Source organism: Hakea prostrata, chromosome 11, assembly GCF_041222555.1.
Source record: "Hakea prostrata isolate BN-2017 chromosome 11, UWA_Hpros_2, whole genome shotgun sequence".
In the NCBI taxonomy this organism is placed as follows: Eukaryota; Viridiplantae; Streptophyta; class Magnoliopsida; order Proteales; family Proteaceae; genus Hakea; species Hakea prostrata.
Genome location: NC_142610.1, coordinates 15,994,310 through 16,009,066, shown reverse-complemented (window position 1 = coordinate 16,009,066; position 14,757 = coordinate 15,994,310). Strand labels below are relative to the sequence as shown.

The 14,757-nt window shown below is 35.6% G+C and overlaps 3 protein-coding genes across 3 annotated transcripts; all 3 read left to right on the top strand.

Annotated features, from left to right (window-relative positions):
* The first annotated feature begins 365 nt into the window (after positions 1–365).
* LOC149000411 (transcription factor BEE 1-like) lies at positions 366–1,724 on the top strand. Its single transcript, XM_089139688.1, has 6 exons — positions 366–833; positions 916–1,038; positions 1,133–1,198; positions 1,285–1,353; positions 1,452–1,529; positions 1,632–1,724. Exons 1-6 carry the CDS (start codon positions 441–443, stop codon positions 1,722–1,724), a joined length of 822 nt encoding a protein of 273 aa, XP_088995814.1. The 5' UTR covers positions 366–440.
* Positions 1,725–4,231: 2,507 nt separating this feature from the next.
* LOC149000410 (beta-glucosidase 18-like) lies at positions 4,232–7,421 on the top strand. Its single transcript, XM_089139687.1, has 12 exons — positions 4,232–4,387; positions 4,489–4,555; positions 4,698–4,756; positions 4,941–5,016; positions 5,092–5,166; positions 5,347–5,434; positions 5,520–5,763; positions 5,853–5,968; positions 6,056–6,305; positions 6,615–6,717; positions 6,882–6,993; positions 7,115–7,421. Exons 1-12 carry the CDS (start codon positions 4,265–4,267, stop codon positions 7,278–7,280), a joined length of 1,479 nt encoding a protein of 492 aa, XP_088995813.1. The 5' UTR covers positions 4,232–4,264; the 3' UTR covers positions 7,281–7,421.
* A 4,303-nt stretch (positions 7,422–11,724) lies between these two features.
* LOC149000409 (universal stress protein A-like protein) lies at positions 11,725–13,761 on the top strand. The gene is made up of 4 exons (XM_089139906.1): positions 11,725–12,132; positions 12,279–12,370; positions 12,761–12,879; positions 13,454–13,761. The coding sequence occupies exons 1-4, from the start codon at positions 11,943–11,945 to the stop codon at positions 13,530–13,532; spliced, it is 480 nt and encodes a 159-aa protein (XP_088996032.1). The 5' UTR covers positions 11,725–11,942; the 3' UTR covers positions 13,533–13,761.
* The last annotated feature ends 996 nt before the right edge of the window (positions 13,762–14,757 follow it).

Genomic DNA, 14,757 nt, shown 5'->3' with positions numbered 1-14,757 from the left:
ATACCAACTCTTTTTGAAATTTCAGATGATAAAAACTAATTTTGAATTTTTTTTTTAGGGGGGGGGTTTATATATAGGTTCAAATCACTTCCAATTACTTCGCATACCATCCACTCAGATTGCTAGGCCATAATTTCATTTCCACCTTTATTTACCTAAAACTATATTATATGTAGTTCTATTTCAGTTACAATTCTTATGTTGGGCCCACATTAATGAATAAACCTTCAATGCTTGGGACCCACCTTTATTAACCATAGATACCAGGACTGCCACGTGGCTTCTTCATTTTTCTTTCTTAAAACTTTCTTGCCTGGGGAGAGAGAAATTCCAAGTCCAAGTGTACATGTATGTAGTCTATAAATTGGTCTGCCACACTCCCTCTTATTAAGAATACACTTCCAGGTTTTCTCCAAATCATCTCTGTAATTCCATCTTCCATGGCTGAGTTTGCTGGAGATTCACAAGGCTTCAAGCCCTTCACTTTCTCAGGCATTCACTCCAACATAGAACTGACAAACCAGTTTGCAGATTTGAATCCAAATAGTTTAGAGAATCCCAATATGAGCTTACAAAGCTTAGTTTTCTCCAATGACAACTTCTTAGTCCAACAGCAATCAGAATTCGGGATGCAATTTGCTGATAATCTTTCAGGTTTTTACCATTCAAATGGTGCAAATGCAGTTCCAATAGCTCAGTCCATGCCTTCATCTGAAGATGTTGTCCCTGAAAGAAAGAAGCAGAAAACAATGGCAGTTTCAGAAAGCAGCTCTAAGAATTCTTCTACCCCTGTTTCTGGAGATGGTTCCAAAGAAGATAACAAGAGAAAGAATGTATGTTTTCTCTCTTTCCCATTTCGTATCTGTGTTCTTTGTGAATTGGGCTCATATGTTCTTTTCATTCTATTACTTTCAGAGCCTTGGAAGAGGGAAGAACAGAGGAAGAAGCCATGCCAAAAAGGTAGAGAAACCTAAGGAGGTGGTTCATGTGAGAGCAAAAAGAGGCCAAGCTACTGATAGCCACAGTTTAGCAGAGAGGGTAAGTTTGTCAAGAGAAAAAGCTTCTTTGTTGAAAAAAATGGGTTCTTGAAGCAATCTGATTCTTATCTAAATTGTACATTGTTATGGGTCAGGTAAGGAGAGAGAAAATCAATGAGAGACTCAGATGTTTGCAGGACTTAGTTCCAGGGTGCTACAAGGTATATATACAGATAATATCATCTCTGTTGGTTAGTGATTGCTTTTATTTCTTCAACTAAGAACTGAATCTAAAATCCATTTGCAGACAATGGGAATGGCTGTAATGTTGGATGAAATCATCAATTATGTTCAATCATTACAGAACCAAGTTGAGGTGAGCTAAGATTGAAAACTACAAAAATACAGGAAGGAGAAGATTATAAGTAGATTTGAGTCCTAATCAGTTATCCTGCAAATCTGTTTCCTCTGCAGTTTCTTTCTATGAGGCTTTCCGCTGCAAGTTCTGTGCATGAACACAACCCAGATGTAGGAGTCATGGCAGCAATGCAGGTGCACCCTCTAACACCTCTATGTTGTGAAATCAATTGATAAAGTGTTCATGTGAAATCCAAAAGAAAGAATAATACAAAATTTGGGTTGTTTATGTTGCAGGGAACAAATGCATATGAGGCACAAGAGATGGAAAGGATGATGAGAGAAGGATATGGAGGTTTCAGTTACCTCCATCCAACATGGCCTCTTTGACTAAATTTTTGGCTTTTATTCCTATTGTCATGAACCACATGAACATGCTGTTCCTCTTTATCTTATCTTCACTTAATCAAACACATCTCCTATTGTAGCATATGCAAAAAGAAACTTGTAATAGACCCAGAGGGGATATATGATCTCACTCATCCAATAATGATGAATTACTTGATTAATTAGCCATGTATATCTTCATCTACTTGCATTTAACTTACTTTGTGTCAGAGAGAGAGATGATTAAGCCAAATTCATCTCTTTAAAATCATTGCAGAAAAGGTAAGTTTCAGGAAAGAAAACAGGAAAAGGACCAACTGGTGTAAGTTGGATAATGGCAAACCAACCATGATGGTCCACAAAGAAAACTACATTGGTTTCGGTTGCCCATAAGAATTTGTCAACAAAGAATAAAGAATGTATAGACCTCCAAGTTGATGGGCCCTTTGTAAGTGCTAATAGGATAATTAGATTGATATGTCTTTCTTATCTCATTTTGCATAAAGGTGATAATATTAAGACCTTTGTATGTGTGGTTACCACTCTAACTTGCCCAAGATATGTTCAAGATTGTGCTAAGGTTTTTTCTTTCTTCCATTTTTAAAAAATTTTGGTTTGAGTTTTGGTTTGACAACCATATCATTGATAATCACCATGGGATCACACTCCTTCCCCCAGCCACTAAAAAAAAGGTATTGGCATTGAGGCTTGCCTGATAATGATCTATTTGATGAGTAGTATGGTTGATAATGATCTATTTGAATACTATGATGGAATATAATGAAATAGGGCCTTTTTGAGGTTCGTTATAAAATAAGGCATGGAATAGAATGGGTCACGAAGAAGTTCGAAGAGTTACAAAGAAAGTTTCAGGTCATATTGGTCAGGGTTGAGAACGAGAATTGAGTTTTATGAGATATAATCTCCCGTTGATCCTCAGTAACTCAGTGGTAGAGTGGTCGGCTATCACTATAGGGGGTAGACTTCAGTTATCTGTGATGTATAGTAGGAAGTATGAAGGTTAGATCTCATTAGGTTTGGAAGTTTGGCCCTGACAGCTTGAACCTGGCTTTGCCTACTTTCAGTCTAAATAGGTTAGGGTTAGGGTTTTCCATCGCTAAGAAGAGGTTAGGGTTGAAAGTTGCAAGACTTTGCCAAGCTAATTTGGTTGGTGACTGTTTTTGCCAATTTCTCAAACCATGGTAGGGATAATATACGTATTCTAAGTGTAACAAATTAAAGTTGTAGGCCCTAAAGTGTGTCCATCAGATTTCCTGGATTTTGCTATTTCAGAGAGTGAGTGATTGGAAAAGGCAAACTTATAGAGAATGAATGTTGTTCAAGGTGAGGAGTGTGATTCAAGGGGAGAAGCCAGGTGCATTGCATCCATGGATTTGGACAGTTTCTGATTGGCCCACAAGAGCATGGGTGATGTGGGTTCTCCAACCCCTGAAATAATAAGAACCTATGAACCTCCAAAGCAGCTTTTGCACCTCCTTTTCATTTGACTCCCTTTTGACCCTCTCTCTCTCTCTCTCTCTCTCTCTCTCTCTCTCTCTCTCTCTCCATCTAGCGTTGTATATATGCATGCACAAGGAAGAAAAAAAAGGGTCCCTCAAGAGCTAATTAGATAGATAATCTTCCCAGATTAGATCTTCAATTCAAAGCCACATGTCTCCCATTGAATATTGTTTGCTTGGTGGAGGAAAGATAAAAATGACTGGCGAGTTCAAGGATCCAAGATGCAGAAGGTGGTCCATCATCGAACTGTTGAACCCACAAGTGCTCCTGGTTGTTAGCTAGTCACAATAAAATCACATTCAACTCATATGTGCAGCAACAATCTTAAAAGAATCTGGGCTAGTTTTTGCTATTGTTGTTATTAGTATCATTACCACCATGATTGGTCATTGACATAACCGGTCTTTGCTCATAATCAGGTTTTCAGAAACCCATCTTTTAAATCTGGATTTACAGTAATTAAACACATTATTTGGACTTACTTAGCTCAAATGAAGTCATGGTTTAAACTCTATGTAATCACCCCAGGATCACCTTCAAGCTCTTTTTACATACTTTCCATTGTAAGAACCAAAAAAAGTTGGTAAATGACTACTACTTAGCTCATAATTGTGCCACTTAAGCTATGATCGATTAAATGCTTTCTTATACAAAGATTTAAGAGTGTTAATCAAAGCTTTTGTTTCCATAATATTTTTGTTTTCTTTAGATGGTTGGTGATTGTTTGCCTTTCATGAGCTTCAATAATGTAGAGTTAGTAAACTAGGAAGGTGCATTCCATGCAATGCCCATAAGAAATTAGAAAAGAAATGAGGATTGTTCCAGTGAGTGCACGAGCCATGCAACTGAATCTAAAGCAAACCCAACAGTCAAAGAAGCTAACAGTCAAACAAAGTTTTCCAGATGAACAAAATTATTGCATTCCCAGCTGCCTTCTCTCTACTATATATAAACACTCCATGCAAGACCTCCTCGTCCATGATCGAAGAACAAATTTTAGCATCATCCCACATCATTCCAAGATGAGAAAACTCTGTTTGGCATTTGTATGGATTTTTCAGTTCATCACTTTGGTTGCTGCTCTCCTGCATAGAGACCATTTTCCTTCTTCTTTCATTTTTGGAACTACAACTTCTTCTTATCAGGTAAATAGATAACATTAGGGGGAGAGAGAGAGAGAGTGAGTGAGTGTGTGTGTAAAGACCCTTGTGATATATGCTTTTTTTCTCATACTTATATCATCCAGGTTGAAGGTGCCTATCAAGAAGGTAACAAAAGCACTAGCAACTGGGATGCATTCACTCGATTACCAGGTGACTTTAGTTTCTAATCTTTTGTGCATTCACTGGATTACCAGGTGACGTTAGTTTCTAATCTTTTCTCCCCAAACCATTGGAAATGAAATAGCTCATTCCAATTGACTGATCAAGACCTTCAATACAACTTTTTTTAAAGGAAAAATCAAAGATGGAAGCAATGGAGATGTTGCAGATGATCATTACCATAAATATAAGGTAGCTTGAGCAAAACCCTTAAAGACATTAACCAACTTTCCTAGTTCTATTTTCCATATGATAGGTTAGGTGAGGTTCAGACTTTTATTGACAGGTAGGTCGAATGCTTACTCTCTTTTGTTAATTCTGATTAATACATTAATTAAGAACTTCTTGTTAACTGTCACTATGACTTACCTGACAGGAAGATATAGAGTTGATGGACTTCTTGGGAGTAAATGCTTATAGATTCTCCATTTCATGGTCTAGAGTCCTCCCTTGTAAGTTAATTATTACACAACTAAAGACTAGCCTTACTGGGTTTTGTTTTGATGACATGTCTTAATATTGATTAGGTGGAAGGTTTGGACAAGTAAACCCTAGTGGAATTGAATTCTACAACAATCTAATAAATTCACTCTTACTCAAAGGTAAATTTATTTTTCTTTTTTCAATTCTGGATAACTTATTACTTAAAATATAAAAAATCAACTCTTTATCAATGACTTTTGCACAAAAAAATGTCTTAGAGAGGAATTTTTATTGGGAAACTGTTTATTCTTGAGCATTATTTCTCTTTCCTGTTCTAATTTGTTGCATGCTTGTACTAGGAATACAACCATTTGTTACCTTAAACCATTATGACATGCCTCAAATGCTTGAAGATCGATATGGGTCATGGCTAAATTCACAAATACAGTGAGTATATCAACATTATTTTGCTCCCTCTGATAATCGAGGACCCATATTCACATTTACTTTTTAAATATTTCTTATTATGCAGGGAAGATTTTGCATATTTTGCTGAAGTATGTTTCAAGGCATTTGGGGATAGAGTGAAGTACTGGGTTACATTCAATGAGCCAAACATGATGGCAAAGCTTAGTTACATAACTGGAGAATTTCCTCCAAGCCATTGTAGTGATAGTTGCAAGGATGGAAACTCAGCAATTGAGCCATATATTGCTGCTCATAATATCATATTGTCCCATGCTAATGCAGTAACAATTTACAGAAACAAATATCAGGTAGAATCAAAGTATAACTATCTAATCAACTTACTTAAGAAAATAATTATTTCAATTGATCTTTTAATTCATGATTATTTCATCAACAGGTGAAGCAAGGAGGCATGATAGGGATTGTGCTTAACTCAATTTGGTATGAACCACTTCATGATATCCCCTTTGATCGTCTAGCTGCTCAAAGAGCTCTTGCATTTTATCATGCATGGTAATTTTTTATTTATTTATTTTGTAGATTTTTATTATGTTTATCAATTACATATGATCATGATTTTTGGTTTTTGAATGTTTGCAGGATCTTGGATCCAATAATATATGGAGATTATCCTCCCGAAATGCTTCAAATATTAGGTTCAAGATTGCCAACATTCTCATTGGAAGAGAAGGAAAAATTAAAGAACAAACTTGATTTCATTGGAATAAATCATTATACAAGTTATTATGCACAAGATTGCTTGTTCTCTCAATGTAATCTTACTGTTTCAGAAATTGATCCCTCTGTGTATTTGACTGGAGAAAGAGATGGTCTTCTCATTGGAGAACCGGTAAGAGCTTCCTAGGAAACTAATTAACAAAAGAATATCAAATAGTTACCTAATTAGCTCAATCAATTTGAAGACCACAAGGTCTGCCATGGCTGCAACTCAGGCCATATTCAATGGGTAGCTAGGTTATCTGAAAAACCCTATAATGCCTTAAAAATCTAACCCAACCAAAAAAAGGGGGAAAAAAATTTAAAAATTCAACCTTAATCCCCAAATAATAATAGGTAAATAGATGAATTTATGGACCTCATTTAAACATTATTACTAAATACTAATTATACTTCTTTAATACTTATTTAACTTTTGTAGACAGCGATGGAAGACTTCTACGTAGTTCCTCGTGGGATGGAGAAAATGGTCATGTACTTCAAAGAAAGATATCAAAATACTCCAATGTTCATCACAGAAAATGGTATGTTATAGTACATGTATATTTTCTATGAAAAAAGAAAAGAAAAGGTATCTTCTGGTATATTTTCTCTTAAAATGATGTATAACTTGATGATAGAAAAAATTATTGTAAATTTGTTTTTTGGGATAAAGCTTATATACTTATTATTGCTTATTAACTTTTAGGTTATCCAGACCCAAATTATCATGATGCTATTTCTATTGAAGAGACATTGAATGATATCAAGAGAATAGAATACATAAATGACTACTTGGCTTCCCTAACAATAGCCATGAGGTATCAATCCCCCTAGAATTTTTGTTAATCAAAATCTTGTTATACATATATACATGCATTTTATGAACTCGATCAACACAGAAAGGCATTACATTTACGTTTGTGTTAAAATTGTCCACAGGAATGGAGCTGATGTGAGGGGCTACTTCATTTGGTCAATTTTGGACAATTTTGAGTGGCTAAATGGATATACCTTACGGTTTGGGCTTTATTATGTCGACTATTATACATTAGAAAGAATACCAAAGCTTTCTGCAATGTGGTACAAGCAATTTCTCCGCAGGTAAAAAGAAATATAATTTATTTTTCTTAAATAGAGTACATATGTTGCTGATGTAAACACGTTATTCATCGAATAAAAATATAATGTATTTATATCTATTATGTAGTTGGATCAAGTGATTAACTTATGCTTTATCATCGTTAATTCCCACTCGTATTAAACATGATCGAACTATTCCTCTCCAGGCCAATTGAAAGATAGTGACGCTCTCGAACTTAGTGAAAGAATTCCTCTTTCAGTTATAGTGAAGAGAAATTTGGTAGCCTATATATATAGATTCTATGTTGGTCTTTGGTTAAAATACATGCACAACAAGAAGTCATATTTGGGGTTGACAAGTTGGTCAAAATGACATCTGTTTGGTTGCAAGGAAAATGCTCGCAAACATTTTTTTGACAAATGAGGAGAAATTGTAGATATTTTTCAGAGAAATGAAATAAATTTTATGGGATGCAAATATTTCTCTTGCCTTTCTTTTCCTCTTTCTTTGTAACCAAATGAAAGAAATGAAATAAATATTTTTATACATTTTTTCTCTGAAATTGTAGATATTTTTTGGAGAAATGAAATAAATTTTATACATTTTTTCTCTTCCCTAACGTCACAAATTCCTACTTCTCTTGCTAGTTGGACGGACCATATTAGTGTCCATCAATTTCTTTCTCGAAAAAGGAAAAAAAAAAAAAAAAAACAAAGGAGTTTATTATTGTTATATCAAACCATTTTGAGACTTTCGAACCGGTGCAAACCGTGTGAACTAGGGTCAACCGGATTAGGCTTAATCCTCTGTCCAACCATTTAACTCTTCTAGGAAATTAGTCTTCGGATTGGCTCCTTAGTTCTTCTCGGAATTCAGATTTCCAACTAGTCCCTTGGCTTTGAACTAATCCCTCGACACTCCTCTTAAAAAGGGTTTCTAGCTCAGTCACTTAGCGGCTGTTATTCACCGGACACATCGCTCAACACATCTCCCGGCCACAACTCATTGGCAATATCGTATTCGAATAAGAGGATACCTTTATACAGCTGAACGAATGGTAAGACATTAAATTCAACATTTAATGCACTATAATGATTTGCACTTATTAAGGGATAAGCCAGCATGCCACAAGTCTAGTGAGCTTTTTCTATAATAGTGTCAAAGATGTGATACACAACCATCTTTCTCACTTGTTTCTACTGTTCATGCAGCACTTTCCTCAACAATTATATATGAGACAAGAGTAATTAACCTCAATCCCACCTTGGCTATCTATTAAGAAAAGAAGGGTATGAGGCAAGAGTAATTAACCACAATCCTACCTTGGCTATCTACTAAAATAAGAAGGGTAATTTTTTTTTTAATAGAAAAGAAGGATATTTATGAAAACAAAAAGGACAAGTGACTCACAATTCTACAATTTCTTGTAATTAATCCTTAGGATTGTGACATGTGGCTTCAAAAAATCCAATGAGAAATTCATATTATAAACTACATCTAACAAATTCCTAAAATTTGTTTTTTTAAGAAGTAAACAAGCTGAAGGGAAGAGGATTCACTATGAACTCTCAAACTCCATTTTAGACACGCTGAAACCAAGGTCTAACATGTCAACCTGTCTCGCCATGTCGGTGCCTAGTGACACCACCAACACGGCGACACAACTCTACATGTCAAGCGACTTTTTATCCATGGGTTTCCCTTTCGTATATGATTGGTTATGATAACTGCAATCGACGGGGACCCTCAAAGTCGAAGCTCTTCTCCAAACTTTGGGTTCCCCCCACACCAGATTCTTCCATTACAGAAGATTGAGGTGATAATCGGTTTTTCAAAGAGGAAGAAAATGCAGAACCCTAAAAGAAGTGGGCACCGAAAATGGTTTGAAGAAAATGGAAGAAGAGCAAGGAAAATGAAGAACAAGGCGGCGTTTTTTCACAGGTGAACACATGTGACTGAAGTTGGAATTCGCCGGCCAAATACTGACCCGGATTTGCTTTCTACCGTAAATTTGGAGGAAATTCCGCCAGTGGTTCCTGTCAAATTGATCGACGTGTCGACTGTTAGCGATATATCGCCGATAAAAAGAATAAATCGTGTCGCTGGGGGGTGTCATGTCGCCCCCCAGCAACACGGCGATATATCGCCAATACACTGCACCATGGCTGAAACAAGGTCATTCTCACTGCTGAATTTATAACATGTAACATGTATAAAATACAATGGATGAATAGAAGAAAGAAGAGGAAAGAAGTTGTAGAAAGGGACAATGTGGAAAAAATTTTCATGCTGTGACGTGAGAGGAAAGATGAGAGAAAATTGGGGAGAAATAAGAAGATAAGATTTTTCCAAATATGGGTTTTTATATTGACCATTGAATTTTTTGCAGCCACATGTTACATTGCTAAAGGTTAATTGCAGCGAATTGCATGATCAGGAATGGTAGGGGATGTGAGTCCCTCTCGCTAGCACGTATGTTACATCCGACTCAAAATCTATTTTCAAAAGAAAATAAATTATTTATAAAAACACTTTCAAATATATTTTCAAACATAGATCAATGTTTGCTTTTATGTATCTCTTGTTCTGCCTTTATGGTGACACGTGGTGTTTTAGAAATTCAACGATTGTGATTCAAGAGGAGAGAGGCTATTAAGATTGAACTTCTAAAATGTTACATTTTGTAATTTGAGAACCACATAGAAGATACCTAAAAGAGAAAATGAAAGTCCCACCAAACACAACCTAAAACCCCAAATCTACAAAAAATCAGATTTTTTTCTTTCCTTTTTCTTTCCATGAAAGGAATATCTTATCCGTCAATGATGGATTGTTAGTAAACGGGGATTTAAAACTATACATTCTTTTGGACTGTACACAAACTCCCACGGGGGTCTTGGATTCGCACCCATTCGACGGCATTAATTTGAGGATGTAATCGTGGTGAAGCTGGCCCCGATGAACCTCATAAAAAAAATATAAAAAACTTAAGAAGTTAAATTTGGCCAAAAAAAAAAAGAATATCTTATCCACTTAATAATGGTAAGACATTGCTTAGGTAAGACATTGTCTGAGTCTCGATCATTTTTCCCTCATGAAAAAGGTATATGCTTATTTTCCACTTTTCTCCCCACATAGTAGGCTTAGAATCCACATGAGTGGGTCTCACTTTTGATTTATTTTATCGATATTTATAGGTGGACCATGCTCCTATTATATGATAGAAAAACGTAATGGAGATCACCGACCTCTACCTGACAGGTAAACTCTCGTCAGCACTTGTTCACATATATTTTAATCTTAAATTATATGCGATAATTTTACCAACAAAGGCCGAATCAATTGTCCGTGGCTAGTGCTTCCGAGTGTGGATCATCTCCCTTGACGAAGAGTACCGACAATTTTACAACCACAAACTATGTGGGGCCCACAAGTAAAAATTAATAAAAACGTTTAAAAAAAATCTCATCACCTTAATCATGTGGACCCTCCTGTAATTTGTGGTCAATAGCCGTCGGTAAGGGTGCAAACGGATTGAATTCGGATCTAATAGTGGTAATACCATATCCGCATCTTATTATATTCGGTTGGATTTAGATAATATCTAATAGGTTTTCGAACGGATTCACGGATAATTATTTTCTCAAATAGATTCTTCCAAATGGGTATGAATATAGAGTGAATACAAGTTTTCGACTACCCTGTTGACATCTTTACCATTTTATTTGTGAGGGTTAGGTTTGAAATTTAAGAAATTAGTAACTTTGGTATTTATTTTAGTAGAGAATTTAGAAAACTAGTCATATATCTCAAGTAAAAGGTCTATAAAAATAAGAAAATAAATTCAAATAAGTAAAATAACCAATAAGAAAGGGGCAATACCATATCCGCATCTTATTAGTAATCGGATGGATTTGGATATCCCTAAACAGACGTGGATCCAAATTCAGAAGTTAATTTCGCTTATCCATTTACACCCTTAGCCTTCGAGGAGCACTCTTCTTGGTGTTTTGGTTCGTGCCTCCTAATGGGAGGTCAGTGTTAATACAAAGCATCTTCTTTTTTTTTACAAATCGAGTTAATTTCGCATCCATTTACACCCTTAGCCTTCGGGGCACTCTTCCCGTTGGGGTGTGGTGGACTGAGTCTCCTAATGGGAGGTCAAGTGAGTTAATACAAAGCATCTTTTTTTTTTTCTTTTTTTTTTTTTGTTTGCCAACCCCGGTTTTATAAATCGGTGGTTCGACCAGGGTCGCACACCTGGTTGTGGTGGATGAGTCTTCCAGCGGGGATTTTTTGGATCCACAAGGATTTGATACTAGAACTTCCTTAAGCGAACCAAGTTGCTACCACTTGGACTAACCAACCATGGTTGGTTACAAAGCATCCTTTAATAATAAATAAAAAAACCAAAAAAAAAACCAAAAACCAAAAAGGAAAAAAGAAATTCTGTGTGCTAACGGAACCGTCCACAGTTTCCCGAACCTTCCAGTCGTTTCCTGCTTGGCCGTCTGGGCGAAGAAAAGAAGTCGATAAGCGCAGTTCATCGAGTTTATCTCAGTTATTGCTATATATACGCAAGATCAGCTCTGGATGAAATATCAATCGATCTTTGGTTACTGAGAGAGAGAGAGGTTCTAAGTTTTTAGATTATTTTTGAGAACCCAAAGAGGAAATTGACGAAGAATGGCAGATGAGGGAGTAAGCAAGAAGAAAGTGATGGTGGCAGTTGACGAGAGCGAGTATAGCCACTATGCCCTTGAATGGGCTCTCACCAAGCTTGACAACTCCATCTCCAACTCTTCACTCGTCATCTTTACAGCAGAACCCCCTTCTGAAATCAGCTACATCTCCGCCGCTGCCTATGGCGCTGCTCGTACATTTCCTTCTCTCAACTCCCCCAAATATGTTGTTTTTTAAACGGATTAGGGATTTGTTTTGTTGGATTTTCTTGTTTTCTCTTATACGGTATTTGGAGTAACAAATTTGTTGACTTCTGATTATTATTTTCGATTTTGATAGCTCCGGAGTTGATTACGTCTGTTCAAAAACATCAAGATGCGGTTGCAAAAGCTCTATTGGAAAAAGCTAAGGAAATTTGCGCTGCTCATGGGGTAACCCCTCTTTGCTCAGCTGAGATTATTGCTTCTTTTTTTTTTTGTTGAAATCAATTGGGTTCATTCTCTGTTTAATTTTAATTTGTTGAAAATATGCCTGGGTTTGTTTCCAATGTATGACCTTTTCAGAAATTGCAATCCCCAAATGTTTGATACTTATAATCTTAGAAGAAATCTGTAATCGTTTCTTTTTATTTCCCAAATGAATTTGAAATTTTTATGACTTCCATGTAGTGTAAAATCCTGTTCTTATTGGCCTTCTCAAGAACAATTGTGGATTTTAGTGATTCAGCAGCAAAATCTGATCCAGCACTAAAAGCATGACATATTGAGAATTTCATAGTCTTCCAGCTATGTCATGTAGTGTAATTTGTTTCTCTTCTGCAGGTTACAGCTGAGACAATTGCTCAAGTTGGCGATCCTAAAGAGGCCATATGTGAAGCAGTTGAAAAATTGAAGATTGATCTTCTTATAGTTGGTAGCCATGGCCGGGGACTTCTGCAGAGGTCACTTACCTTATCTTTGAATTTTTATTATGCTGTCGTATGAAGAAAGTGGTTCAAAGGCAATTTACAATAACAGATTTGATTACTATTGAGCCTCTTTGTTCTCAAGGTTTTATTTACTATTAATTGTTACAAGTAAGTCACATCTCATTTGTTGTTGATATCACCCTCTAAAAGTCTAGATTACTTTATTATGGGGAAAAGAAATGCATGAAGGCCACACACACCCAAACACAAAAGTGCATTTGTTACTTGGAAATTGCATCCTTTCTCCCATGTAAATGCAGAATCTTCCAGCACCCAAGGTGCTTTTTGTGTCTCTGTGTGGTTGTCAAGCTTTGTTACAGTCATGCAAGCTTTCTGTTTACCATCTGGTTGTCTCTTGATGTTGATTTGCTTCAGATGGTTCTTTTCTTTTTAGTGGTTGTTGCTTATATATTCATTTGGGTCTTTTGATCTGCACAAATCATGCTACTCTATTATTTGATCTGGATTTTTGTTGTGTAAGTACTTTAGAGGCAGAACCTGGAAGTTTGCATTTTTTTAACTTGCTAAGATGGATTTTTTGAAACAGGGCTTTCCTTGGAAGTGTGAGCAGCTACTGTGTTCATAATGCAAAGTGCCCAGTTCTTATTGTAAAGAAACCAGAATGAGAGTTTGAAAGCATTGATAGATACATTTATGTTACAGAAGGGGAATGTAGAGGCGCCTGGATATTGGTTGGATTATTTGGTTAAAAGATTTAATTCATAAACCCCTGGAACAAGGAATAGTATCATTATGCATTGTTAATTCATCTGTGATATGTTGTGTCAAGGTTGTACAAAGTTTTTGCATACTGAAATATTTATATTTTACAAATGGATTTGGTTTGTCTTCTTATTTGTTTGAAGATCCTGCTGCTTGGTTTGTTTGTTGGCCAAATGTTCATTTGCTGCAAGTGAAGCAACATGACTTAGAATGAAAATTTTCCATGTCAACCACCGATGATTATATAACTATTCAAGCTAACATCCTTCGTTGATTTTTTTTTTTTAATTTTTTATTTATTTTGCATTTGATTCATTCATGTTAAATCTGTCAAGTTAAAATCTTGAAAAGTATTATGACTTTATATGAACAATTTTTTTTTACATACAAAATTTAAAAAGCTTTGCAACCTGAAATTTTCCCAAGTAAAAAGTTAGTTTAACAAAGGGAAAAAGGTTTTTGACCATAAGATTTTTCTGATTTCTAAGAAAGATATGGTTTTTTTTTTTTTTTTTTTAACTTATTAACAAATGAATAAAAACACTTGTAGTTGTTCAATGCTCCTTAGGGGTAGAAAACCTTTTTCATCAGTAAATTGGTATCAAAATCTCATGTCTCAATTATTTCCAATGGTTGATCTCATCCAATTTGCACCCAACACATAGGAGATGACAACTATCTACTTTAATTATATTCTTCGGTAGCTTTTATATATAATTTAAATATGGCTAAAGTGTAACTAAATGGTCGTGTGAATAAGTTAGTTGAACGGCTCTAAATATTCACCGTCAATCGTAGAATAAATTTCCTATTTTTCATTTACTTATGGGTTAGTTAGCTTCAACCTAATATCACTAATTGTCGATTTTCATTGGCGATAACGTCTCTTTTTCTTCTTCTCTATTTCTTTCTTATTTTTCCTCTTCCTTCTCTATTTCTTTTTTCTTCTTCCTCTTTTCCTTCTCTATTTCTTCCTATTCTTTTTCCTTTGAAGTTTCATGATGAAGGAAAGAGGTTTCTTCAGGTCAAGCATAGAGCGCAGAGTACAAGCAGTAAACAAAATCATATATTACCTGAAATGGGTGATTGAATAACCTCTGAAAAAAAACTTTTGTCCTGTTGGTATTG